Source organism: Vanacampus margaritifer, chromosome 2, assembly GCF_051991255.1.
Source record: "Vanacampus margaritifer isolate UIUO_Vmar chromosome 2, RoL_Vmar_1.0, whole genome shotgun sequence".
Lineage (NCBI taxonomy): Eukaryota > Metazoa > Chordata > Actinopteri > Syngnathiformes > Syngnathidae > Vanacampus > Vanacampus margaritifer.
The window spans coordinates 15,665,479-15,692,246 of NC_135433.1; the positions used below are offsets into that span (position 1 = coordinate 15,665,479).

A 26,768-nucleotide genomic window follows, 5' to 3' on the forward strand; every position below is an offset into this window, starting at 1 on the left:
AACAGATATTCATTTGCAGTAAAAAAGAAAATATTTGTGTCCCCCCAATTTTTTTTATTTTAATTTGAAACATATGAAGAAATGACTTGTAACAAAAATTGCAGGGAGCGTCCATGGTCATCATCATGTGTTAAGCTAAATTAAAAACTAAGCAAGTAAAAAATTCCCTTAAGTTTTCTACTGTAAAAAAAAAAAAGGTTTTCCAAAATGTCAACATAATTTTTGTAATTTTTAATTAAAAAAAATATTTTGCATAGTTTTTAAAAGTGGAGGGAGTTCCCAGTTTTAGCATCATTTTTTATAAATTTAAATACAATAAAAATTTAAATACATCCATAAATGAAAAGTTCCCTTTCCCTGTATTTTACTGAGCGACAAATGCTTGCGAATGTAGCCAATTTGTTTTTTTTGTCAGGGTTCGTAAAAGGTTTCAAAAGATCTTTGCTGACATTGAAAATGTGTCTGAATATGTTCAAAATGTCTTTGCGACAAGTAAAAACATTCTATAAACACCTAACAAATCCTGATGAAAACCCTAAATTTGCTACGTTCGCAAGCGTTCACCGCTCAGTGAGGTATCAGCTTTATCGGCCTTCACATTCATAAAAAGGATGATGCCGTTTTATATCAAAATTAGGGATGCACGATAATGCTATTTTCAATCGATACGATAAACCAATTATTTAGAAAGTGCCGATGTCGATAATTGATAAGTAAGATGTTAATTGTTTGCAAATTAACTTGAATACTATACTTTTGAGTCCTACTATAAGTCTAACATGTACAAATATATTGAAACATTGTGTAAAGGACCATGAAGCTGAATTTTATTCATATCTGTGCTTCAAAGACAACCACTAACTCATTTTGAGCTTGATAAAACAACAGTCATGTTTTAATAATGCAACAAAAAACTGCGAGGGTAACAGTTTGGTGAGGCACCTTACGTTTTGTTTTTTACATTTTTTTTTTTACTTCAAATTATATTTAGGCTACCTTTTGCAATGAACTCAAGAAAACACTTGCACATAAAAAAAAAAGGTCCAAAGTAGATAATGATTTCCCTCCTGTGGGGTTATTATCCCGTCCACCCCCTTTGGCTCCAATCTCTCATTAACAAAGAGATGCCAAAAGAGGCTCAGCTGACATGATGAGATTATTTTTTCCCCTCCCCATTTCTCTCTGATCACAAATCCACTTCATCTTAGATGGAAAGCAAAACGCTCATCCATCCCCTCTCTCTCGCCCTCTCTCTCTCCCTCCCTCCATCCCGTTGTGTGCCGCCCCTCTGTCCCTCCCTCCCGATTCAGCCTCACGTGAGGACGGACTAACGGACTGCTGCTTCTGCCTGCTGCCGCACAGGTTGAGCGGAGCAGAGGAGGAGAAACCACAGCGGACTTTTTAGCAACTGGTGGACTTCTCTCTCGTCTGCTCGCTCTGCTCAGGGAAGGCGAGTCTCGAGGATCAGCAGGTCCTCCGGGGAGGTTGCACCGGTCCCGTTTCGAGGAGCCATGGAGCCCTCTGTGTCAACAGAGGTAGAGCCCAAAGAGCGGAGGAAGATCCATTTCGCCGACCCGGCATCAGGGGCCACCAATCTGGACCCCCGGCAAGTTGAGATGGTGAGTGGGCGGCGGTGTTGAAAAACTTTTTGAAGTAGTAGTAGTCGGCTATCGTTTTGGTTTATTTTTTGATGGTGACATTTCCCTCTTGCTGCTTCAGCATGAGATTAATGTCTCATATTGATTGACCTCTGCCACCATCATTATCTTCACCATTGCATCCGACCCTGAACATTTTGCACACGCTGTAAATGATTATTTATTTTACTTTGCACTCATGCAATGCTGCACCCCCCCCAAAAAAATAAAAAATAAAATAAAAAATCACTAGCTGTAAAGTGCATGCCAAATCAACAAGTGGTACTATAACACGTGACCTTGGTGTGAATCTAGTCTAATGCAATCTGCAGAGATTACCCCCCTTCCCAATAGGGTGCAATCCATATGGGACGCATTAAGCAGTGAAATATCACCCTGGCGTGGAAACAGGCGTGCAGAACATCGACAGAGGTTTTCAATGAATTGCTTGCTAATTTTCCCCATGGACGTTTAATCAAATACCCATCTATGATGTCAAGCTAACAAAACAAACCTAGAATGGCACTCTAAGTAGAGTAAAAACCCCGATGCAAGTGGACTGTATCGTCAGATTTTTCGGTATGGCGCAGAGGTGTACCCAGTTCCCACGCGGAACATACAGTATGTACGGGACACGACGTCTGTCTCTTCTAGCCACACTACTATTCTTATCTTTAAACAAACATGTTGCAGCTCAGCCTTTGGCTAACAAATCTTGTGGTGATGTGCTTTTTGACTATCAGTCTCAAATCAACTATCCTCAATGAAATGAATTAAAATCCGTTCCAGCCCCTTGAAAAGCACAATTGTTTGTACCTTGGTCTTTAATAAGAAAAATGACACTTTAATTAAAGGTGAGGTCTTTAGTTTTCACTCAGAAATAAACACTTCTTAAATACTGGATGTATCGACATGTAATCCTTCTCAATCAACACCTCTGGACTTCTGTTAATGTGTGGTGGTGATTTTGTCAACATCCATCACCACTCCAGCCTGTATTTTGCCATTTTGTTGTGTTTTGCCATGAGAGGGACGTTTGTGGGCGGAAAGTCGAGGTTTACCCCTCCAGCCAATCACAGAGCGGGGGGCGTGTCGCTGAAGGCAGGTGCAATGTTGACGAGAAGAGTGGGGGTTGAGCCATGGGAGGAGTCCGTTTTGAATTGGTTGTTTACAAACACAAACGGACAAAACTAAAGACCCCACCTTTGATAACATAATAAAATAGAATGTATATAAATTAATTGTTTTTCTTTACTACTTCATTTTTTCGCTTCACTTTCACTAAAGTTAATGTTCTTCAGTTGTTGTTTTTTTTTTCTACTTTCTCAAATTTTATGAGCTTCTCTATCTTTCCTTGACCAAAAGTCCACATTTTAGAAATCATTTCTTTGGCTTTTACTACACCTCCTTCTTCAGTTTAGTACATGTAGAAGTACAATTGCACTCAGCTCAAAGAAATTTGGTTAAATATGTGGTACCTGTCCAAAAAACTGTGAGCTAACCGCGTGAACTATAGCAATGCTATTAGGCGTTAGCATTAAGCTAGTGGCCTGAAAGCCAATGTGTAATTCTTGTTGTTTTATGTCTAGTTTGACAGTTAACTGAAAGTGGCAATAAACAGATAGGAGCTTCTTTTTTGAAGAATTGTTTACTATTGGCCCAGGTGCTGTTTTTTGTAAAGTGAAGTGAGTTAAGTTCACTGGCATAATTCGACATATCTCAAGTATGTGCCTGCAAGTCAAAAAAATAATAAAAAATCGGCCAAACGTCATATTGACAAAAACTGGTAAGTTGGGTCACTTGTAGTATATTTTGCCGACACGTGATTTTCCATTCTGAATCTGGTGCTCCAATCCCCACCTTTTCTTCCAAGAATCCACAGGAAGTCTATCCACCATATGTCGGCTCTACCTTCCATTAGTTGAGTGGCTTATTTCAATGCAGTAATTGGGTGGTCATGTTGATGGTCTTTTTCTCCATAAATGCAGAAAAGCAACGTGAGAAAGGCAGGAGTTCATGCGTGTTCATGGACAGATATCATGAAGAGCATGGTTGGCCGTCAACTTCTTGTCCTTTTTCTAATGAGATCGACCACAACTCCCCTTTTTTTGTTTTCCCCTCCTAGAACAGAGCTGCCCAGTCGCCATAGGGACGGGCCAGACAATAATGTCGCCCCAAGCTTCCCTCTTGGTGGACGACTGAAAAGGTCGACTCTGATGGACGGCTTCTTTGTTTGCGCCGGGTCTCACCCACGCACATTTGTGCATAACAGCGGACACTTCATTAGGAACACCTGCACAAAATAATAATAATGCTTCATTTTGATTGATAGGGTAATGTTTATGTGTCATTCAGCTACATATGAGAGACAAAATATTTGGTACAAGAAAGCTATCACTTCCAGGGTGTAATGTACAGTACAACACTCCGGGCTGTATTACTTCTTATTGAACCACAAAAACATATTGCGATTGTCATGGAAGTAAGTGGCCAATGGTCGGCCAATCATGAAAAGAGTTGCCGAAGCTTTCACGCTGCGTCTGTTTCGGCCACGCTGCTCTGTGTGTGGCAAGCCAAACATGTCTGAGGTTTTCATCTCCAACCCGCCGTCCACTTTTTCTGGGTCAAACGTCAAGCGGCGACCTTTGAGACTAGCCGTGTTTGTGGGTAAACACAAGAGGTCTGGCGGACTGTCAACACACATACACACCTGCACACGCCACATCTTGATGGGTGGTGCAAAGCATGTTGGGAGACAGGCGGCTGATCCTCCTGCTGGAATGTCCTGTGAAGCAACTTGGGAGGTTCTGAAGTGGACATACTTATCAATAGAGCTAAGTCTTTTGTAGTTGCCACAAACAAGGAACTAGTTTTTCTACCTTTTTTGTATATTTACAAAAACTAGAAAGACAGTTTGAAAGACATCTTATGAACATCGCCTAAGGAAAAAAAATGCACATTTTAATGATGCAAAACTGAGAAATATTGCAGAATCACGGCCAATTCCCATTATCTAAAAAAAACAAAAACAATTTAGACTGGGAAGTATTAAATTTAATTTTCATGTAGTTTTACTGCAAATCTGGATAAAATTGCAGATCTACAATTTTCCAACATTTTCCTTAAAGCAACGCTAAGGAACTTTCAGTTTAAGTTGATTATGGCGGCGCCATATGGACAAAAGCAGTATTGTTATGTCTGAAAGAAGACCACATTTCCTATGAGGTCAAGCGCATTGCGTGATTTTTTAGCTCACTCCAGCAGGTTAAATCGCGGCCAATGTTGATCCTTGACTGTCCTTTCATCCTGGGTAGCGTTTGACGTATGCCATAAGACAGTCAGCACATTTATAGTTTTTGTGTGGCAGTGTTCCTACCATCCTCCTCAAAGTTGTGCCAGTAAAAATGATACAGAGGCCATGGCAAAGGTACCATTCAACTAGTTTTAAGTCGATGTTTCATCAGAAGAGTTATGAAAGTATTTGATTAACTCCTTGACTGCCAGACGTTTTCAGAAAAGGGATGCTGTCAGTGCCAGCCGATTTAAGCATTTTGACTGATCTTTCAAGGTCCACAGAAAATTTTGTGTTTGGACTATGGAAACACACATACTACCAAATGATAGATTGAACTCTCATCTTTCATCAGAAAAGTTTTTTTCTACCACATAATTTTTTTTAGTAATCAACAATAGAAAATGGTTAGTTTCACCGAAATGCTCTGTTTTGAAACAAAAAACGGAGAAAACAAGCTTTTTGTGAAACGATGTTATTTCATGCACTCTAGTGAATTTGAGACCTTTTTTTCCCATGAATGATGCCACAAACACCTAAACAGTGCTTCACTTCTATAAAACACTACCACCAACAATGAAAAAGTGTTTTTTGATAGCAAAATAAGTTTATTTACATTCAACAGTGTAACAATTTGACAAAACAATTTGGAAAACTATTTACAAATGTGTGCTACTGTGCATGTGTGGTGTGTGTATGTGTTACTATTTACAATTGTGTGGATGTTTCAACTACACGATTTTTCTTTTTGTGTGGTATATTGTGTAACATTCCCCTGCGTGCAAGGGGACGCAGCAGGATTTGCACCACAGATTAGTTTCACTGCGATTGCCCCTTCGCGTGCAGACCCTACACTTTCTTGCCGGCCTTTTTTTCCAGGGAGTAGCAGGTATATACTGCAGTGTGTGTTTGGCCATGTTGTCATCAAGTCTACTCTCTCAGGATCATGATACGGTGACCTGGTGTTACGTCTGGCTTCCTCATGCCCTTCAATTCCCATACCTGCAACAACTTCCTCCTCCTCCTTGTCTTGTGGTAACAGCCACCCTCTCACCACCTACCTGGATAAACTCCAAAAAGTGTTGGCACTTCCCAGGATTTTTTGTTTTGTGCAGGATATATGCATTGAATATGCATATTTGAAATAGATAGGCAACACATTTTTTGTGCCATTTCAATGTTTTCCGCGTGAATGGGTGGTAAGAGATGTTCTGATCCATCTTATCCACTCCATTCATGGTGGCATCGTAGTCCAGAACCAGTGTCTTCTCCGTGATCAGACTGTACCCACTCCTCCGATGAATATGCATTGGACTCAGGGTACTCTTCATCGTCCGATTGAACGTCCGCCTGTGCAGAAGTGCTCGGTTGTGCACCACGTTTTCCGGCGTCAGCATCGCTAGCCGGTGAGGCTTTACGACGTGGTCGAAGCCGCCACGTCAACGCTTCAACTTCGGCGTCAAGCTCGGAGTCACCATCATCATCATCAATGTGCTCTTTAGCATTGGTCGATGCTTTTCGTCTTTGAAAAAAATGCTCAAGCGTGAGCTGCTTACAACCGGTCGCCATTTTCGCTTCCTCAGTCATTCTCCCCTCAACACTCTAGCTCCACCTCACGTCTTCTACTACTGACTCCTACCCGATCTTGTCCAAAAAGAGTCATCGCTGCCATCTAGTGCCCATAAATAGTCATTATACTAACTTGATCTGCTTGATACTTTGAGCACAGCTGGCCAAGGCTTTCCTCCACCCGTTTCCATTAAAAAACATAGTTAACGTCTTTTAACGTTTTTGGCGGCACTCATTTGGATTTTACTAAACGTTATTAAACGTTTTTGGCGATCAAAGAGTTATGGTTAAAAAAATCCTTAGTGCTACTTTAAAGTGACAGTGTGGAATCTTTAGAGCCATCAAGTGGTAAACTAATAATTCATTCAATTTAAAAAAACACTATGGATTTTTAATTTTCACATCAACTTACATTTTTTTTACATAATCGTAGGGCTACTAATCACTAATCACAGTGAGTCCTCGAGTTACGACGTACGCGACCTATGGCGCTTCGACTTTAAGCGCCCGTGCCTGCTCCTTAGCACCTTTTTTTTTGTTAATTTCCCACGTAATCACGCCATTTTAAAGTTATTTAAAGTTGTGTTGTTGTTACCGCGAGCAACAGGCAACCATCAAGCAGGTTGGCTCGTCATCAGCCGCGTCACATTTCCGTGTTTAAGTTTCCATTAGCTCCGCTCTGCCGTCCGTCAGCAATGAATGTCCGTGCGGAAACATGAAATATTGGGTGGCGCAAATATGTTTTTGAAAATGAATGTACGTAAGGATTTTGATGGAAATATCGACTTTAACGGGGAAATCTGACGAGGACTCCCTGTACATTTTGTGGCTAGAGTATTACCTTACAAGAGGCTGACATGTTTCGCCGCCATCTTTCTGCTATGGATGCCCAAAGGACAACTTCGCAAACGTATTTATCCCTGGTGGTGCTTGCATCTAGTGTCAGACCCAATGGGTCGACCGCCGCTTACCTTCCACAGCTGGAGCATGCAGGTGGTCGTTGCTGAGTCCCGTGATTCGGACTCCCGTCGCTTGTCACCTTCTGCTTTGCTCTCGCAAGCTTTTTTTACTAGCTTCTCCTGCTAGCCTCTCTTGTTAGCTGCTCCAGCTAAATTTGGCTTGCTCGGCCTTTCAGCGTTGCTCACCGGTTTTCACACCGGCTGCCAAACCGCCGTCGCTTGCCGAGATGCTCGTTCGCTCACGCAAAATAAGAATTGGTGGTAGACCTGTGAAGTGTGGTCTCTCTGAGCCACCGTGGTGTGCATGCTTCGAAACGCATGCGCTTCGGCTGCATTCTATGGTATTACGACATTTAGTGGTCAGCTTACTGATTTTTTTTGTAATTTTTCATATGTTGGGGGATGAGAATCTACACGTGGTCTGCAGTTTACGTCAGAGTTCTGATCCTATAATAATAAAGTAAACTGAGTTTCTGTGTAAGTCGAAGACTCGAAACACTGAACTAACTATATGTAATTCACAGTAAATTTTTGGATGAAAAAATACCAGATGCCATCTGTGGCCTGCCGTACAATTGACTGTAATGTAAATTGATCCTACTGGGATTCTTCTGCCTTGGTGGAGGTTTGCATTGGCCTTTTAGAATTCATTTATTAATTTATTTAATTAATTTCTGCAAATAGACTTTTTGTTAATCTAAAAGGAGTCAATCGTTCATCTTGCACGTGCTTATGAACTTGTGTAACGTGTAAACAGTGTTAAAACATCAATATTGAACGTGTACTGCATATTGACAGTGTACACAAGCTTGTTGCGTACATGCACCGTCACCATGGAGGCCTGCGTCGTTCCTCGGGTGTTGCTATCCCAATCAGTGCCTCACGAGCAAGATTTGAATTATTTGAGGCCCTAATGCACGTCCACTCATCGGAGTCGTCGTACATGACGAGAACAACAGCGGGGGCCATGATGGCGAGGGGAGGGATTAAGTCACACATGGCGGATCAAGCCCAGGCAAAATCTGGAGATGACTTGTCACTGAAGGTCATCAAACTCGGGTCCTTTGTCTGCAGCTCTGCTTGCTGGATGTCCACCACGGCGTCCAGTCTGTTCCGCTCACACCCTTTGGGATGAGCGCATTGAGGCGTGATTGACAAACAAATGGGATTGGTCATCATCCTCCCCACATCCATCAAAATATGACACGCACATTGTAATCTCTAATTCTCCTGGATGGATTTAAAAAAAAAAAAAATCACACACTTGTATGCACGCAACCGCACTCACTGAACGCTACTGGGTACACCTGCAAGCTTAAATATTTTTCAAACATGCTTTTTTTCCATATGGTCTCTGTATCTTGCAGATTGTCACCTATTGCAAGTGGGTCTACAACGTATCCACTGCGATAAATGGGAGTTCACTATGTACTGTACTGTATGACACAGAGAACTATTTTTAACACACTCTTCAAGATGCCAGGTTAAAAATGACCCAATATGGGTCAAAAATAGTTATTTTTACCCAGCAGTTTTAAAGTTGTGCACATTACAGGTCACACTACAATACAGTGCAATTCTACAGCTCTGTAAAGGGTTGCAGTTAGAAATTATCCCTGGTATTAAAGGGAAAATCTATGGGAATTGATGTGGCTGGATTAATGGGACTAAAGTGGAATTTTGTAACATTGCGTATAGTGTATCAAAGGGAGATTAGTTGGAAAAAAATTACAGTATATGTATATATATATTTTATACAAATTCAGTTGAGTTTCTTATGTTTTTTTTCTTTCAAAAATGCTATTAAACCTTTAATGGATTGGTGTACGTCTGCAAATGTATACATTATATTGTTTATACTACCCGAAAACATAAATGTAAAATTTTGCTGTCAAAGTTAAAACTTTAAAGCTTTAACTTTGACAGCACTACATTTGTTGAATATCTGCATTTTACTACCCCTTTGCAACCTTTAAACCACTACTATAATATTGATGCTGCTGTACCTAATGAAGTGTCCAAAGTCATTACTCTGTGAGCGTAAGCGTAGCTTTTTTTTTTTTAAGGCAGTATTTTTGGTACAACTCTTGTATTGATTGTGCAGGTGTACCTAATGAAGTGGCCCATCAATGTTTTATCCCTGTAGCAGATCGAGGTCTTAAATATTGAATATTGAGAATCAGGTATTGAACCCAATGTCAGATGTTTGTATGTTTTTCACAGATTTTGTTTACATTTTCCCTCCCAAAATCAATTTTATTCTCACTTCATTCAGCTCCATCTACCTGTGTACCTCTGTGTCATACGTGATTGCATAGAAGCATATCGGGGTCCTGAAGAAATCTATTCGTAGAAAATAGATTTTATATGCATGGCATTGTTTACTAAACTGACGTAATGGCCTTTAAAAAGTCTCTCGTCCGCCAACAGTCTTTTGTTGTGTCGTGGTGACTACGTCATCCTTTATTTGTACTCAGAACAAACCCTTTGGGACACCGCTATGTTTATCTTTACGTCTACACAGCAAATGAGAGCGAACAAGAGAAGAACATCGTATTGTGACGTCAACCTGTTTTCCCATTGTTACCTGCATCTCATTATGAGCACGCTGGAGGGTGCTTGTATGAGATCATTGTGCCACTGGGTCTAAATAGAGTCTATTCAGGGAAGCAAAGCGGGGTCGGTCATTGAAGAGCCCCTCCAGATGCTGAACTGCGTGGCCAATCTGTTTATTCGTTTGCCCAGAGGTGGGGCCAAAGTTTACCCGAGCCGTGAGACCCTCAACATAATGAACGATACTGTTCATTTGAATAAAAATGAACGCTCAGGCAAGCCTTGTGCTTGTAATTAGCGTTGTCACGACCTTGACCACCACCGCGAGCGACTCGGTGTGCCATCGATAGCCCATCTCACTGTCCGTGCTCACGGAACCGTTTTGTCTGAGCTTTGTCTGCAGGCTTAATCCTGGAAATCCTCCGGTGTCACAATGAATTTGTTTGCCAGTCTGACCAGCAGACATCAGCTTTCCAAAAAGCTGTGGAAAACATGTCGCTTGGTGTTTCCATTGTCAAACGTTGGAAAACAAGAGTATTTTATATACAGTACAGTTAATTATGTTAAAGTATGTTAATCGTTTCTGTTCATTTGTGTGGGTCGTCCCATATTTGGATGTGTATGTAGTTGATTTATCCTGTCAGGTTTTATTGTTGTTGCTCGTTTATTTTATTTTTCATTCACCTCTCTGTAGGGTGACCTCCCATTCATTTCCATTGTGTTACTAAATGGCTTTCCGATTGAGTTGCTTGTGATTTTATTTCTACTGCTTGCTCCTAAAATGAGTAAGCTGAAGTGTATCAACTTTTCTTGGGTGAGTCTTAATTCACGGACACTAGGATAAATGACTTCATTCTGACTATCAGTTTTGGAAATAGTGGCATGTTAGATTACCTGTTGCTGAAAAAAATAGTCATATCTAAGTACCTTTTATCCTACAAGTATCACTGTGGAGCACACAATCCTTTTTTCTACCATTTAAAATGGTTTGGTTAAGTTTGGTATCATACACATTTTTAGGCATTCTTGTCAATAACAAATATCAAACCTACTTTTCGCATTGCCTAGTCTGAGTTGCGGACATGAGCCTCATTTCCCCCCAAAACTATAGAAAACTTCTTTAGCTGTTGGTTTGACTTTACATTCTCAAAAGTTATGATCATTAGTGAATCATACCAAATTTATTTTCCGGTTGGTCAAACGTAATAACAAATCTCAGAGGTAAAAGTATTTAAAGGGTGGAATACAAAATCATTTCCACCAAGTGGTTCAATTTGGGATGGAACACATTTTTAAGTATTAGCATAAAAGGTTCTAAAATATGCAACACACATGTTTCTCCGTCTAACCAGCTTTCCAATCCATCAAGTGTTGGAAAACATAGGAAGATGTTGGGATGCATTTCCTTTCTCAAAACTGATCTGTGACCAATTTTTTTCCCCCTCAAGCATTTGATTATCAGACACATTCACAGTCCACATAATGTCTTTTGTCAAACAAGAAAATCCAATTTCTACCAAATCGGATGATTTAGTTCCCTTTTTTTTTTTTTTTTTTGCACACAGGGTCCCAATTTTGATCATCATCTATCTGCAGCTGCATTTGTTTTTTCCAATGGGGTAGTACAAAATCCTTGTGTCCACTAAATAGTGCGATTCGATTTAGTTTGCTATTTTTGACACAAATGTTGTAACAGGTCCCATAATATCCAGCCCAGAGGTTACGTTACCTAAAGGGCGGCCCTACACACCCAGCTGTCTGTTGATTGGACGAAAGCTTTTACAGCCCTTCAACACTGCATTGACTACAATTGAGCGTAGACAGACATACTTTCCGAGTTGTTAAAGTGTTCCCGCTTGGAGCTCTGCCTGAGGTGGGGAAACTGGTCATCTCACGGTCCAGAGGGAAAGGTCAATATTGTTTAATTGCTGTAGCTTCCTTTGCATGTGCATGCTGGTGGAAGGATCACAACGGCAAAGAGACAGGAACTAAATAATCTGCTGTGGGAGTGCAGGATGATTATTGTTGTAGTCTGCGGAGGCTCTTGCTTCTGCTATCTGAGCGTAACGCAAAATAGAAGGACACAGTCAGATGAGCAAAAGAGTGGAAGAGAATCAAAGACAAAGGCAATGCATATGCCTCCCAAAAACTAAGCAGGTCTGCTGTGGTGCCATTGGACGTCAGCAAGTCTGCGTGCGACTGTCTGAGTGACGGCTGTGGCCAAGAGCAGCTTTGGTGCGAGTGCGCTCACTGTTTTTACTGCTCTTCCGGCGTTCAATAAACAGCTGAAAAGCGCGGCAGAGACTGTGGCTCTCCTTTCCCACATGCAAGGGCATCATAGTGGCCTTAACACATTTCACTATGCGTGGTCTAATTGCGTTGCAAATTTTTCAATCCTACATATTTTTTTAAATACTTTTCACTACATAGCAGGATTTTGCGGTGATAATTTTTCCACACGGACTAGAAAGAAGGTGAAGTGTAATAAGTGTGTACTGCAACGCAACTTCACTTCTATGATCGTAAACATTGTTAGCTCGTGTTATATGGCCCACCGCTACTAGTTAGAATAAATTGTCATCTGTCCACAGGTGGGCAAGACTGACAACCAACTCTACACTCTCATTGACTTGACTCCCACATCACTCAGCAGGACTGGCCCCACCTGTTAAAGCCGCACACATTCAAAGTTATAAATACTATAGTGTAGAATGTGAAAATGGCAACTCCAAATGGACGAAAACAATCCCTGCACCTCACTCTTATTTTGTAAATAAATCATTTTTTATGTGATTAATCAAATAATCAATCTAAAAAATATTAGTTCCTAATAATAAAATTCATATATGCTCGCTACTTGGCAGATTTTCAACCTAAACGAGGGACTACTCTACTTGGCCATTTGACGGACTTGTTCTTCCACACCAAACCCATCCTTGCATACCATTCGGACCTTGATTAAGGGGTGTACCCCACGACTTTTGGTAATTTCTTAAGGTGCATATTGCACAACTGATTCTCCTCAAGATTCTATTACTCGGTTGCCCCCTCGAGACTACCTGTGATCTAGTTTACGCCGTCCTCGTGACGCTGCTTTTTATAGGCCTGCCGTTGCCTCGCTTGGGGAGCAGGCCCACATTGTTGCAATACCTCAGCGTGTTCAATTCCGAAACGTCAGAGCAGAGGGTCAAATTGCAGGATAGAAGGGAGAAATTGGTGGCGGTTGGGGGCAGTGGGATAATGCGTGGTAATCTCCGTGCCCCCACCGCTGGCGCAAATGAGGAAGTCACATACGATTATTACGTAAGCGAGCTGGCTGGTTTTTAAGGCTGGAGAATTACTAGAGTGTTTGTGTCGTGCGGCTGTACCACTGTCAGGGCTGCCATTGTGCCCCTTTCCCCCCCCCCGTCCCATGTGATACAGATCATGCAGCGTCACATGTGTTTTGGAACAACAGATGCGTATACGTGTTTACAAAACGCAAGAAGAAGAACGCAGATCTAGCGCTTCCAATAATACTCCCTTTAGCGCTTTCCCTTTTCTTAGGAGACATTCTGATAGTTTAGCGCTTTGTTTACGTTTTGCAAGAGTTCAAACGGTCTGTCATGTTGTCACACATTCATTCATTCATTCAACACAGCCGCTTCTGGCATTTGTGATTGGGTGAATTATGTACCGAACAAAGATGGAACTTTCGCCTCTTGATCTGTTTTCTGAGTTTGTTCATGTGACATTCGCAAGCTGAGCCGTGATTGGTCATTACCTATGGCCTTAGCAAGGTTATTTTAGTTAACGAAAACTAACGAAAAAGACTAAAATTTAAAAAACAAAGCATTGTCATTTTTATTTTATTTCGTTAACGAAATAAAATAAAAATGACAATGCTTTTTAAAAACGAAAACTAACTGAAACTACATTTTACGTTTACAAAATTAACTAAAACTAACTATAATTATAGCAAAAATGTCCTTCGTTTTAGTCTTTGCTACCGTTATTAATTTAATGCATGAGCCTTTGGGGATGATTTTAAATGTGATTTTATGTATATTTATTTCAATATTAACCGGAATAAGGACGTTTGAAAGTGTGTCAGACAAAATTGACGTCATTTAGCAGCAGCCTGCTAGGTAAGAAATGTGTTACTTTTTTCATTTTACCATGGTGTTTATTAAATATTGCGCACAAGTAATACACTTGGCTCTGAGCAACTGTAATGTAATTTTCAGTCGACAGCAAGTGGCAAAATGGCCCTTGAGATGGATACAAACAGGTGGGTTATTTTGGGTGCTTTATTCATATTCCACAGATTCAATATTAATCAGAACACCAAGTTTCGACTTGTGGGGCTGCATGAACATGAATATTTTTGGGTTTACTCCCACTTTAATTACAATGTAAAGTAAAGCGTCAAATTTGTGATAATTTAATCAATGCTTTATCATATTTAAATTGCCAAATATTCCAACAATTTCTTTCTAGTTATATATCAACTTTCAAATATTTTTATAACAATTTGTGTGCTATAAAGGGGGCAACATCTGATGTCTGTCTGAACCACCTCATGTTGCCCTGCAAGGCCGATAGCAGGTGTCAGTCTCCACGAGGCCCCAGGGCCGGTTCACCTTGCCAGGGGAGGGATGTAACAATGGGGGGCTTGCTTTGGAGCGGGCGTGGTCGGCAGGAAGCCCTTTTGATAATCCCTGGCCGTGAGGAAAAAGAGGAGGGGAAATGCGCACTTGTGTTAATGTAATCAGCCATGTCACACTCCGATGATGGACGGGAAGGAGATCCAGGGAGGAAATATGGGGCGGTAAACAGGAAGTTGGAGGTCGGAGGGTTGCGTGTGGCGTCACAACAGAGGGAGGAATCCACGCTCGATTGCGTGGTGGTGTTGTTGTTGATCTTGTTGTGTGGCACCGTTCGACCGTGCGGCCTCTACTTTGGCAACACTCGCACACTACTTCCCCTCCCTTTCACTCTCTTCCCGTCAGGAAGTGCATGCACAAAGGTTCATGTCATGGCCAAGGTTGGTTGGCTGACTCGCTCTCCCCTAAGCCGTGCGTGCTTGCCGTTTCATTAAATCCAACATGTTTCTTGGAGGTGGCAGCCTCAGTTGTCCAGTGTGTGGGAATGCTAAGCTACGTTAGCTGATAAATCCATGCATTCCTTCCATTTGAGGGAAAAAGATCCTTTAAAGTGAGCCTTGTTTAGACATTATATATGTGTGAAGGTAATTGCTGAAAATGTAAAAAACTGCGAGCTACAGTAAAATACTATAGTGTTCAACTATTTTTCACTATTATAGTTTTCCTTATTTTGGGCGGCATGGCTAAAATGGCGCCATGTGAAGCATTTTGTAGTCCAGCATGAGTTCAAATTTGACAGGATTTTTAATGTCTCTTCTCTGCAGTCATACAGTATGGTATTTATTTTCACTTTACATGGACGTTAAATTCATGTCAAGCAAGTGCAGAATATACTCATGATTTACTACCCTTATTGCTGAAAGATTCTGGGGGAATTATTATTTTTTTAATTATTCATTTGTTTGTTTTTTAACTCATTCACTGCCATTGACGGCTATAAACGTCAAAAATTAATTTGAACTATTTCTATTAGTTGAACCCCCCACTTTTGTTAACAAGAGTATGAAAACCTAGAATTTGTTTTTATTGTACATTTAGAACAGATATAAAATGTGTGCTTAATCGTGAGTTAGCTATTGAAGTCAAGGGATGAACTAATATTAAAAAAAGTAATCGCCTGACGCGATTTTAAAAAACGTCGATTTTAAAAATTTGAGGCATCAGGCGATGAAAATTTGTAATCGTACTTGATCGCATGACTTCAGTAGTTAACCCACGATTAATCACAAATGTTACATCTGTTCAAAATGTACAATAAAAAATTATAGATTTTCATACACTAGTTGAAAAGAGTGGGATTTTTTTTTTTTTGAACTAATAGAAATAGTTCAAATGAATTTTTGACATCTATAGCCGTCATTGGCAGTGAATGAGTTAATTACGGGATTCCACAAAGATTGAGAACACAGCTGTGGAGCCTTTTTCTTCTGGATGCAGAAGAAGGCCTAATCTGTCCAAAATGGTCCCGATTCCTTATACTCCCTATGACTATAGAGTCACACCTATGCAGGAAGTCCTGCAGTCCTGTATGTTTTTGATGTCTCCCTCCTCGAACACAGCTGAGAGGCTCCTGCAGAACGTAATTATGAGCTGATGATTTGAAACACCTGGGTTGGAGGCAGGAGACATCGAAAACATGCAGGACTGCGGCTCTCTAGGACCGAACTTGCCTACCCCTGGCCTAGCCCATGTGATGAATTTAATTATTTTAAAAAAAATACTAAAAATAATTCAAAAATACTAATATAGGCAGACTTTTTTGATACTATGCCATCTGATGTGGTATTCGTTTGTTAATGGCTTTCGTGTGCGTTCGTTTTCAGATTCGGCGCAGGAGGCCGACGCCCGCCACCCTCTTCAGAGTAGCCGACCAGGCGTCGCCTGAGGATGACCATTCCAGCCATCAGGTAAAGGTGAAGTTGTCCTTTTTTCTTTTTTTTTTTTTAATAATATTGCTATATCGGCAGCACGGTGGCTGACTGGTTAGCACGTCCGCCTCCCAGTGCAGAGGACGTGAGATCGAGTCCGGGCTTCGGCCTTCCTGGGTGGAGTTTGCATGTTCTCCCCGTGCTTGCGTGGGTTTTCACCGGGTACTCCGGTTTCCTCCCACATTCCAAAAACATGCATGGCAGGTTAATTGAACTCTCCAAATTGTCCCTAGGTGTGAATGTGAGTGTGGTTGTTCGTCTCTGTGTGCCCTGCGATTGGCTGGCAACCAGTTCAGGGTGTACCCCGCCTACTGCCCGAAGCCAGCTGGGATAGGCTCCAGCACCCCCGCGACCCTAGTGAGGAAAAGCGGCCAAGAAAATGGATGGATGGATGGATGAATATTGCTATATCTCATTAATTCGATTAGATTCACATGATTGAATTAAAATTGTATTTTTAGTGTGTTGAAATTGAATTAAATCATTTTTATGTTTATTTTTACCTGGCTATTCTTAGGTGTGAATGTGAGCGTAGACGCGTGTTTGTCAAAATGGGCTGTGTGATTGGATAACGGTCTAAGGTGTACCCCGCCTTTCGCACAAGTCAGCTGGGATAGCCTCTAGCTCACACAGCTGGTAGGTATAGAAAGTTGATGGATGAATGTTTTTTTATACCTTATTTCATAGAATTTTATCTATTTTTATTAGTTTTGTTGTATTTTCACTTTCATCATACATTGATTTTATTCATATTTTGTTGCCATGTGTCAAGGATTCATTTATTGCTTTTCTGTTAGTATAGAATTAATTTAAAAAATGTATTTTAGAGTTTATTTTACTCGCAGGTTGTGTCTTTTTATAATTATTTTTATATTATTGTTATTATTATTATTATTAGTAGTAGTAGTAGTAGTAGTAGTAGTACTAGTTTTCATAATTAATTTTGAACAATTGTTGCTGCTTGTTGCTTTATTTCACATCTATAATATCCAATAAAATAGACATTTTATTTGATTATATTTATTCATGAATAGGGAGGGGTGTGAATTGCCTAGTACCTGGCGATTCATAGGTCACGATTCGATACCGATTAATCCCGATACGAATCTATAAATTGATTATTGCGATTTTTTTTAACTCAAATTTAGAAAATACTAAGCAGTAAACTTGTACATGTACACTGTAAGATTTGTATGAAAATGTGTTGATTTATCTGAAAATTCAGGTTGCAGTCTGTTTCATGTTTGAACAGCACTGAAATCAAATATTAAGGCTTAATGTTCCATTAATATAACTTTCTTCCATGCTTAATGTATAAATCCTAACCCTAAGTAACACCCATAAAAAATTGATGTTTAAAAATCTATTTGACCGCATATTGAATCGATTCGAGAATTGCACGCGGTATACTGTATTGCCGAATAGATTTTTTCTAACACCCCTATTCATGATATATCATTATCATCAATCCGTTCTTCCATGATCCATCCATTTTCTGTACTGCTTATACATTTACTTATTACATATTCTTTACTTTGGTATTTTACTTTTTTATTTTTTATTTTACTTGACAATTATATGCGCACACTTTGTCTTTTTCAGGCACCAATTCTTGCTGAATATTGCTTCAATTCACAAGTTTAGGATATAATGCCAAATAAAACAAACACATAAAACTGTACAATGTTTTTATTTGTCTTGTAAATGTCTGGTTGTCACTTAGTGGGTCGTTGGGGAGAATGGCGTCCTTAAACCAAAGCGAGTCAATCCAAACGTGTACCAGCCTCCATCACTTAAAGGTCAGTGCATGTGTGTGTATGTGCGTGCGTGCGCGTATTGATGTGTGTATAACTTGACCTTGTGTTTTTAATTCCTTTTATTTGTTTTACCGCCACGCTTCACAATGCATGCAAACAAGGCCTTAAAATGTTTGATTGATACAAGATGGTCCAGAAGCAGGTTTGCACTTTTTAAATAATCTTATTTAATGACGGAAGGAAAGGCGAGACTCGAGTGAAAGGAAGGATGGTATGAATGGAAGTAAGGAAGTAAGGAAGGAAACAAGGAAGGAAACAAGGAAGTAAGAATGGAAGGTAGGAGGCAAGGCGTGAGGAAACGCGGGATAAAAGGTAGGACAACATGATGGATGGAAGGAAAGCGGGTAACATGGATTCATGAAAGGAAGGAAAGATTGCATGCAAATAGAAAAAGGACCCTAATTTGAAACCTTAACCCTCAATTAACACCCTCACCTTGGCTAAAAAGATGATTTAAAACCCCAACTCGCTACAAACCTTACCCCAGGCCAGAAACTTCATTTTCAAACCCTACTTCCAAGTCAAAAGATTAAACTGTGTCTAATAAGTGTAATTGTAACAAGTACTGTATGAGTAAATGTAAGACTGCCGCATATGAGCTACTTTTGATGTCGTCAGTTGTGTGCCACGCAATTGTTTTGAGTGTGAACGTGACAGCAGCTTGTGTATGTTTGTGCAACGGGAAAGGGGGCGGGGATTAGAGCGGGACAGCTGTGAGTGTGAGTGTGGATCATCCTGGATTACAGTCAGTTGTGTGTACAGCTGTGCCACACACACACTCACACACACCGCAAATGCATACATTAACTCAAAGAGCCTTTTGTGCTCTTATGTATGAGGCGTCCGGAGTACGCACTACTATGACAAGATGTCTCGCACCTGCATGGCATCACGTGTCCATTGAAAGCGCACGGCCACGTGTCACGCCAAAGTTGCATAAGCGGCCTTCTACCAGAATAGGTGACCCGAGGTGGCGCCCGGGTGTGCGTCCCACGCGGTGCGAAGGAGAGAGGAGGGAGGTGGGCGGGGTGAGGTGACCCAGAGGAAAAGAGAGAGGCGATGTTACGAAAGAGAAGAGGGTGAGTTAGCGTGGCAAAGAAAGCTGGCTAGATTTGCGGACCGCCTGCAAGATGAATTCTCATGGGATTCGTGAATTCACAAATCTCGCGAGAATCTATCTTGTACCGTGATTTTTACCGATCCAAACATTTGGTGGTTCGGACCAATCACAAAGCAAAATTGTGTCGTGAGAAACAAACAAATCTAATATGGACGATTTTTCTCCTCTTTTTTTTGTGTTCTTTTTTTTACCTTCAACGACAACGAAGATGACATTTTTATCCGTTGCCGTGATTGGTCAAAACAAAAGCTGGATAGACATGCCTAAGTTGCCTGAACTTGGTCTGCTGCCATGCGCATCACTCGCTAATGCTAAATGGTATCTTGCCTGATTCTGCAACAGTGTGAAACAAGTCAATACAGTCAGGGCTAGACTGGCACAAAAAAATCTGCCCTGTCTTAGGCCCACTGACCCGGCCGGTGTCGGCATCTTGCCCAAGATGTAGTTCTGCCACTGATGTTTATAGATGTTTCAGTTGCTACCTATATTCAAAATGTATTAATGGACTGGTCCATCTAAATTATGGGCCAGTCTCTTGTGGTAAAATATAGGGAAAAAAACTATTAAAAAGCACTGCATCGGCCCCAAAAGAGGCCGGCCCACCGGGCATCTGCCCTCTATGCCAGATGGCCAGTCCAGCCCTGAATACAGTACACTCAGCATTATCCAAACTTTTTTTTCTCGGTCCCAATAGCGATTGGAAGCTGTCTGTGCCGTTTACCTCGTGTGTAAATGGAAATATACCACTAGAAAGCTCAGCTTGCGTTGCAGCGACTGACAGTAGGACTACACTTCCCATGAATCTTAGATGCGAAGACAGGAAGTAGTTGTAGTTCACCGCCTATATGACTTGTTACAATCGTACGCCATACACTGACGCGGTGTGTTTTTGCCGTGAAGACAGAAAAAAACGTGAAAACGCGGCACAGAAATCAATGTATTCATGCTACGGCCTTACAGAAAGTGGCAACATAAGAAGGTCGCCAAGGCATTTTCGGTGGTGTCACTTCTCCCGACGGCGAGCATTCCTACCAATTAGATATGAATGAGAACGCAAATCTAAATTTGGAAGTAATTAGAAGGAATGTAACATTTAATTTCCCTCTTAATTGGTTTATCATATCAATTGCTATGACTAACTCGACATGGACACGCACGGTAGCCTAGTGAACTAGTGAGTTTTGTTTAGGTATTTTTGAGTTAAAACCCGCATTAAAACCTGCCCTGCTGAGGAGAGACGCAAACAAACATGTTGATGGTAAACATCAGCGTGAGGTAGTGAAGATGAAAAGTGGCGGGAAGAACTCATGATGCTGAAATTGTGTATGATATCGGATTCATCACAATATCTATAAGGGAAGTAAAAGCATGGATGCCCTTATTTTCACACAACAAAAACAAGGGCTGAGTAATTCTCTCAATATTGCTATTGGGATTTAAAATGCAAATTTTTTTTCAAGGTCCTCCTCCTTTTACAATTTTGTCACGTTCCGTAGTGAATACTTACAAGACTGCAAGTCAAAATGTTGTGAAAGTTAACCACAATAATTTATAAGTGGATAAATAAATGGTCTTTTATATTAATTTGTGATTTATTTGCCTTTATTTTAGCGCAAGCCTAACCTATAAGACCAAAACATTTATGTATGATAAATCTGATATTGCTTTAGTGGAATACAGATAAATTTATTGCTTGTGTTTGTAAAATATAGATGGGAAAAGAGGACCTTGGAAAAATAATTGCATAGTAAATCACCATATTAAATCAAATTGGCCCAAATGTCAAGGAACCACTATATAATAACCCTGTCACAAACAATAAAAGTACATCAATTATAAATAACATGAAAAAAAATCTTGACTTGCATATTGAATAACAAATACAAGTAGCCGTATGCTAACATGTCGTCATGTAACTTGCAACATGTTAGTCTCTAATATTTTTCTCCAATTTTGGAAGTTTAGTTTTAGTTTAGGGCTTTAAAGTTTGATGTCAGAGATTCCGCGCGGATGTCAAAACACAACAGAAACATCCGTTTTCAGACATAACACCAAACCGTGATATTTTGTTTTGAGGAAACAGATCAAGCTGAAGCGTGGTCAAAACAAAACACCATACCCCTTCTTATCCTTGTATCCTCGTGTGTGTGTGTGTGTATCGTCATCTCCCTGTGCGTTTGTGTCTGTACATGTGTGTGTGTGTGTGTGTGTGCATAGCTGTGCAGAGAATGGCCGAGGCGCACATGCAGAACCTCGGCGTCCACCCTCCTCTTGAGGACCCTCGTGAGGGCGAGGAGGATGACGACCCTGAAAATGCTGCCGGTGAGGAGGCAGCTCTCGTGTCACTGTCAAATGAGGCCATCGGCGACTGTGCTGCACACATTTTGCTTTCTTGTTACTATAAAAGGAAGAATACACCCAGTACATCTGCTAGCATAAACGATGGCACCAAATTGATATTGAGTTCTAAAATAAGTTAGCATATCATGACCTAATGCCTAATATTTGATACTCCGGGTCTTTAAGGGGAAGTATGCCAATTATTTTTATATTTGTTTAAAAAAAAAAAAATCTAAAAAAAGCACATCCAAGCTATTTAATGGTTCAATAAGTGCAAATTATTAGTAGTCTTAGTATTTGACACTCCAGCGTAAAAGGGACTTTGCAGTTTTCAAACTGCTGGCAATCACCACAGAGAGGGAAGAATTGGCCAAAGATCATTTGAATAATATTCTACATACCGACACATATTTTAGGATATATGGTAAAAGGTGTTTGTTTTTAAAATTGTACACACTCTCTTAAAGAAAAAAAGCACCTACCAGCCCTTTAACTCATTCACTGCCATTGACGGCTATTGACGTCAAAAATTCATTTGAACTATTTCTATTAGTTTAACATTTTTTCCACTTTTGTTAACAAGGGTATGAAAACCTAGAATTTTTTTTATTGTACATTTACAACATATATAAAATTTAGGATTAATCGTGAGTTTACTATTGAAGTCACGCGATTAATTACAATTAAAAATTTTCAGCGTAATTCATTGCATGACTTCATGAGTTAACTCACAATTAATTACACATTTTATATCTGTTCTAAATGTACAATAAAAAAATTATAGGTTTTTTATACTCTTGTTAACAAAAGTGGAAACAAATGTTAAACTAATAGAAATAGTTCAAATGAATATTTGACGTCTATAACCGTCAATGGCAGTGAATGAGTTAATATGGAAGCGCTACTAAACGCAGAAAATTCAATTTTGAATCGCTACTGCCACCTGTCGTCACCCTTCTTCACGTACACAACGCGCACATGACGTCACATCTGCAGACAGAGGCGGGAAATTAAAACCCGAATCCAGTCTGAAAACTATTGGCCAGGGGCTTGCAGGAATGCCCATTGTGAACAGCTAATGTGTTAATTAATGTACTAATTAGAAGACGTTTCAGTCATTAATGGTCCAATAAAAAGGCTATTGTAAAGATATTTTTGACCAAATTGTTACAGAGAGCAGCTACCATAACTATGTTTAGCACAAGCTAATGCTTCACATTTGAAACTCCAGGCCTTTAGGGGGCAATATACTGCTCAAGTTCATTCATTTTGCTACAGTAAGTACAAATATCATGAGTGACTGCTACATACGTATTTGGGAATCCAGGCTTTTAGAGGGCAGCATACTGCCTCTATTTGTTTAAAGCAGTGCATTACGAGTACCAATGGTGGTACATGGGCTCCCATTCGTTTTGTGCAAAGAAAAGACTGAATTAAATCTGCAAACTAAGGAGTATATCAGTAAATCTAAGAGTATTTAGGTAACTGTGAGCACTGTATTTCATGGAGTATATAGTTAGTGTTTAGGAAGTATTTAGTAGATTTTCAGAGTATTTAAGCAACTTTTAGGGAGTGTTTTGTAGATTTCAAGTATATTTAGATATCTTTTAGGGAGTCTTTTGTAAATTTAAAAGTATTTAGGTAACTTTTAGGGCGTATTGCAGTAGAATTAAGAGTATTTAGCAGAGCTGGGCACTTCCGTTAATCGTCAATTCCCTGCCTTTGATGATGCCCACCTTGCGGCAAGTGCACAATGACACCAAGCCTCGGATAAATATATGGACTGAGCACAGACTGAAACACATTCCGTCCATCGATCTCATTACGTGTATTTTTGCAAGCCTTCGCGTCATAAAGCATTCTCTGAATATGCGGAAGCACGTGCCGAAGGTTGGGCATCGTCATCGACGGGAATTGACGATTAATGGAAGTACCCAGCTCTGGTATTTAGGTAACTTTTAGGAGGTATTCTAATAGATATAAGGGTAGTTAGTTAACTTATAGGAAGTATTTGAGTACATCAAGAAGTGTTTAGGTCATATTGTACATGAACACTTCGGACTACTACGCAACTGTATTTTAATATAGGTAATTATGGTGGTACTTGCACAGTCAATAATTTTTTTTAGGTGGTATTTGGTGTAAAAAGTTTGAGAACCACTGATTTATTTTTTTAAGCACCTCTACGTGATGAACAAAGCACCAATAGCTATGCAAAGCCTTAAAAAGTACTAATAGCGCAAATTAATAACATATTACACACTCCAGCCCAAAAGGGGGCGACATACTACGTTCTTGTATTTGTTTTAAGGAGCAAAAAAAACAAACACCAGAAAGCTACAGTGTGCCAGACTAGTACAAGCTAGCATTATTGACCAATGAGGTGTATTTTTTCTTTGGGTTTGTGTTTATTCTCCCTCTTCCAGATCATTCTGTGTTTCCACCCATCCAAATATGTCCCCAAGACTTATCATGAAATGGAAAAAAGTAAAAATATGTACTCCCCCTCCATGCTTAGACCACCAGGAGACAGCGACCAGCAACCCGTCGGAAGCGGATCCCGGCGCCCAGGAGACGGATAAGCTGATCCAAGCATCGCAGGTGGAGGAGGTGGAGGACGGTGAGCAAGGTGGAAAAGGCCGGGGGACAACGGAGGAGAGCAAGTCGCTGGGCAGTAACTGAGGAAATCCTCACTTGATTTCAACCAAAAGGACTGCACGGCACTCTTTCCTCACTTTTGTTTCTAAAGCCGAGGTCAGTGTGACTTCAGAACAAGCAGTCTAAGCACTAACCTTTGCGCTACCAAGTCTTTATACAAAAACAAAGCTATTCAATTAAGTAATCGCTGTTGAGCTGTTCAAAAGTTGTCGCTACAGTGTATTTTGAAAATGATCTGTTCCAAGAGTCAAACTACAGTAACATGTGTTTCATTTGTTCTTTCCACTTTGAATTAGCAACAAAGAAGGAAAAAGTGACTGATTATTTCATTTGTTTTTAACTTATTTACTACCTTGAATGTATATCCATCAAACTGGAATCCAACCATTTACTGCCACCGACATGTTTGTCAAGTTTGTTAGATATGATAACAGAACAGCTTTAAAGCACAGGACAAATATTAAGCGTTCATGGTTAGTTTGATTATGGGGGAGAGAAATTGCATCAATTTAGGCACCTAATGCTCGATCAGTGTATGACAAAATGTGAAAAAAATGACAGATTAGTGAAGATACAGTAGCTTCTTAGCCGTCACTAGCTGACAACTGAGACATGAGACCATTCTTGGTGTATCAGAATGGTTGAAAAAAAAATGTTGATTTGCTCCAGGTAGTACGACGTGGTGTTCCATGTAGACAGGAAGGCGTTAAAAACAATACAAGCCAACAGACAAACTGTGGTGAAGGCAATCGTCATGTCACAGGTTTTTCCATTTCATACGTTTTTTCCCCTGAGCCTTAATTTGAAATAAAAAAAATACAAATAAAAAAAATAATGAGCCACTTTTTCTATGTTTTATTTTTAACAGCCAATTAAAAATGGAAAGAACGATTGCTACTCAGATTCATACGGTCTCCACCAGGCGTGCAGCAAACGTCAAACTAAAATAGTGACCTCTCGTGACTTTAGAGGTACCATTGAAGTATTGTATTTTAAAACAGGCCCGCCTCTCTACTGAATATGGATATACCGCCATCTAGTGGCTACCAGTAATGACAAGTTATCAGCTCAATTGAATCCTCTTTTCTTTTTTTAAATCGGTTATTTTACAAACAATGAGAAATACCAAACAAAATAATTGGTGTAGTTTCAATACACCAAATTAGTGTAACAGCAGCAAAGCGAGTGTGTAGTTGTCAAGTTTTTGGTCTTGGACCTTTAAAGGGCAAAGCTACCTCGCGTCTTCTGCAAGCTTGATGTCACGTCATCAAATCTTTTGGTTCCTTTTCTGCTCATCTTTTTAACGTCGCCAGAGCAACTTTCAGATGAAGGTATCATAGAAACAGTCATCATGGTTACCATTTTACCCCCCAAAAAATATTTTTCCCCACCACCTTTTGCGCTGCTGTTTGTAAAAAAATAAAATTAAAAAAAATTAACAATCCACTTACTGGATGATGAGCTACTCTTGTATTTAGACTTGATTTCTTCCTCTTTACTTTGTCCTCTGATTTCTCTCCGGTCCAAGGGATGCCTGAGCTCACCGCTCTTTTATTTTTATTGTTTTCTGTTGGCTCGTTTTTAAATGTGTTTGCTGGTGGTTGTTTTGTGACCAAAGTGACCAACTTTAAAGAACAATGTCAGAATAAAACACTTTTTCCCCCCCGTTCTGGTGTTGTCTTCTTTGCAATGTCTCAAAAACATGGGTGTCCATAAAGTCTGGACATGGTCATGTAAATTTTCTAGAAATTAAAATTTCAACATTTTATTCCATTGGAATAATATCGAATAACATATTTAGTATAATTTCCATCACTTGCCAACGTTGATGCGCTTTGCAAGATTCACATTGCCATCATTAGTCTGCAGTCTGTCTACTACTGTATATGGTAATATGATATAATGTCATATAAATTACTTGAATTTTTGTGTGTAATTTGGCTAAAATCGACTAAACTGTATGGGGTTTTGCAAGCAGTTGTGCAAGCACTTTTGCAGATATAAGGGTCAATCAAAATGGCATGTGGTATCACATGAGCTTTCACAAAACTTGTTTCTGGGCATAAAGCAAGATCCAGCAAATATACCCCCAACAAATGTATGCATCTTTTAGTAGCTAATAACTCACTTGTTTGTTTTTTCTTCTTTTTATGGGGATACCTACAAGACAAAGTCTACACAATGAGACCTCCAACAATCACTGAATTAAACGTAACTAACCATTGACAGCGAATGCACGCAAATACCAA

General features: G+C 40.0%; 1 protein-coding gene across 4 annotated transcripts; it reads left to right on the forward strand.

Moving 5' to 3' along the window:
- The first annotated feature begins 1,279 nt into the window (after positions 1-1,279).
- On the forward strand, positions 1,280-26,188 carry ppp1r1b (protein phosphatase 1, regulatory (inhibitor) subunit 1B). 4 transcript variants are annotated; one of them, XM_077557303.1, is made up of 5 exons: positions 1,283-1,619; positions 16,480-16,569; positions 18,308-18,383; positions 21,739-21,843; positions 24,380-26,188. In XM_077557303.1, exons 1-5 carry the CDS (start codon positions 1,512-1,514, stop codon positions 24,541-24,543), a joined length of 543 nt encoding a protein of 180 aa, XP_077413429.1. In that variant the 5' UTR covers positions 1,283-1,511; the 3' UTR covers positions 24,544-26,188. The 4 variants fall into 4 exon arrangements, with proteins under 4 accessions (XP_077413431.1, XP_077413433.1, XP_077413429.1 ...); XM_077557304.1 differs by having other exon boundaries at positions 1,284-1,619; positions 16,480-16,563; XM_077557305.1 differs by lacking the exon at positions 21,739-21,843 and having other exon boundaries at positions 1,280-1,619.
- The last annotated feature ends 580 nt before the right edge of the window (positions 26,189-26,768 follow it).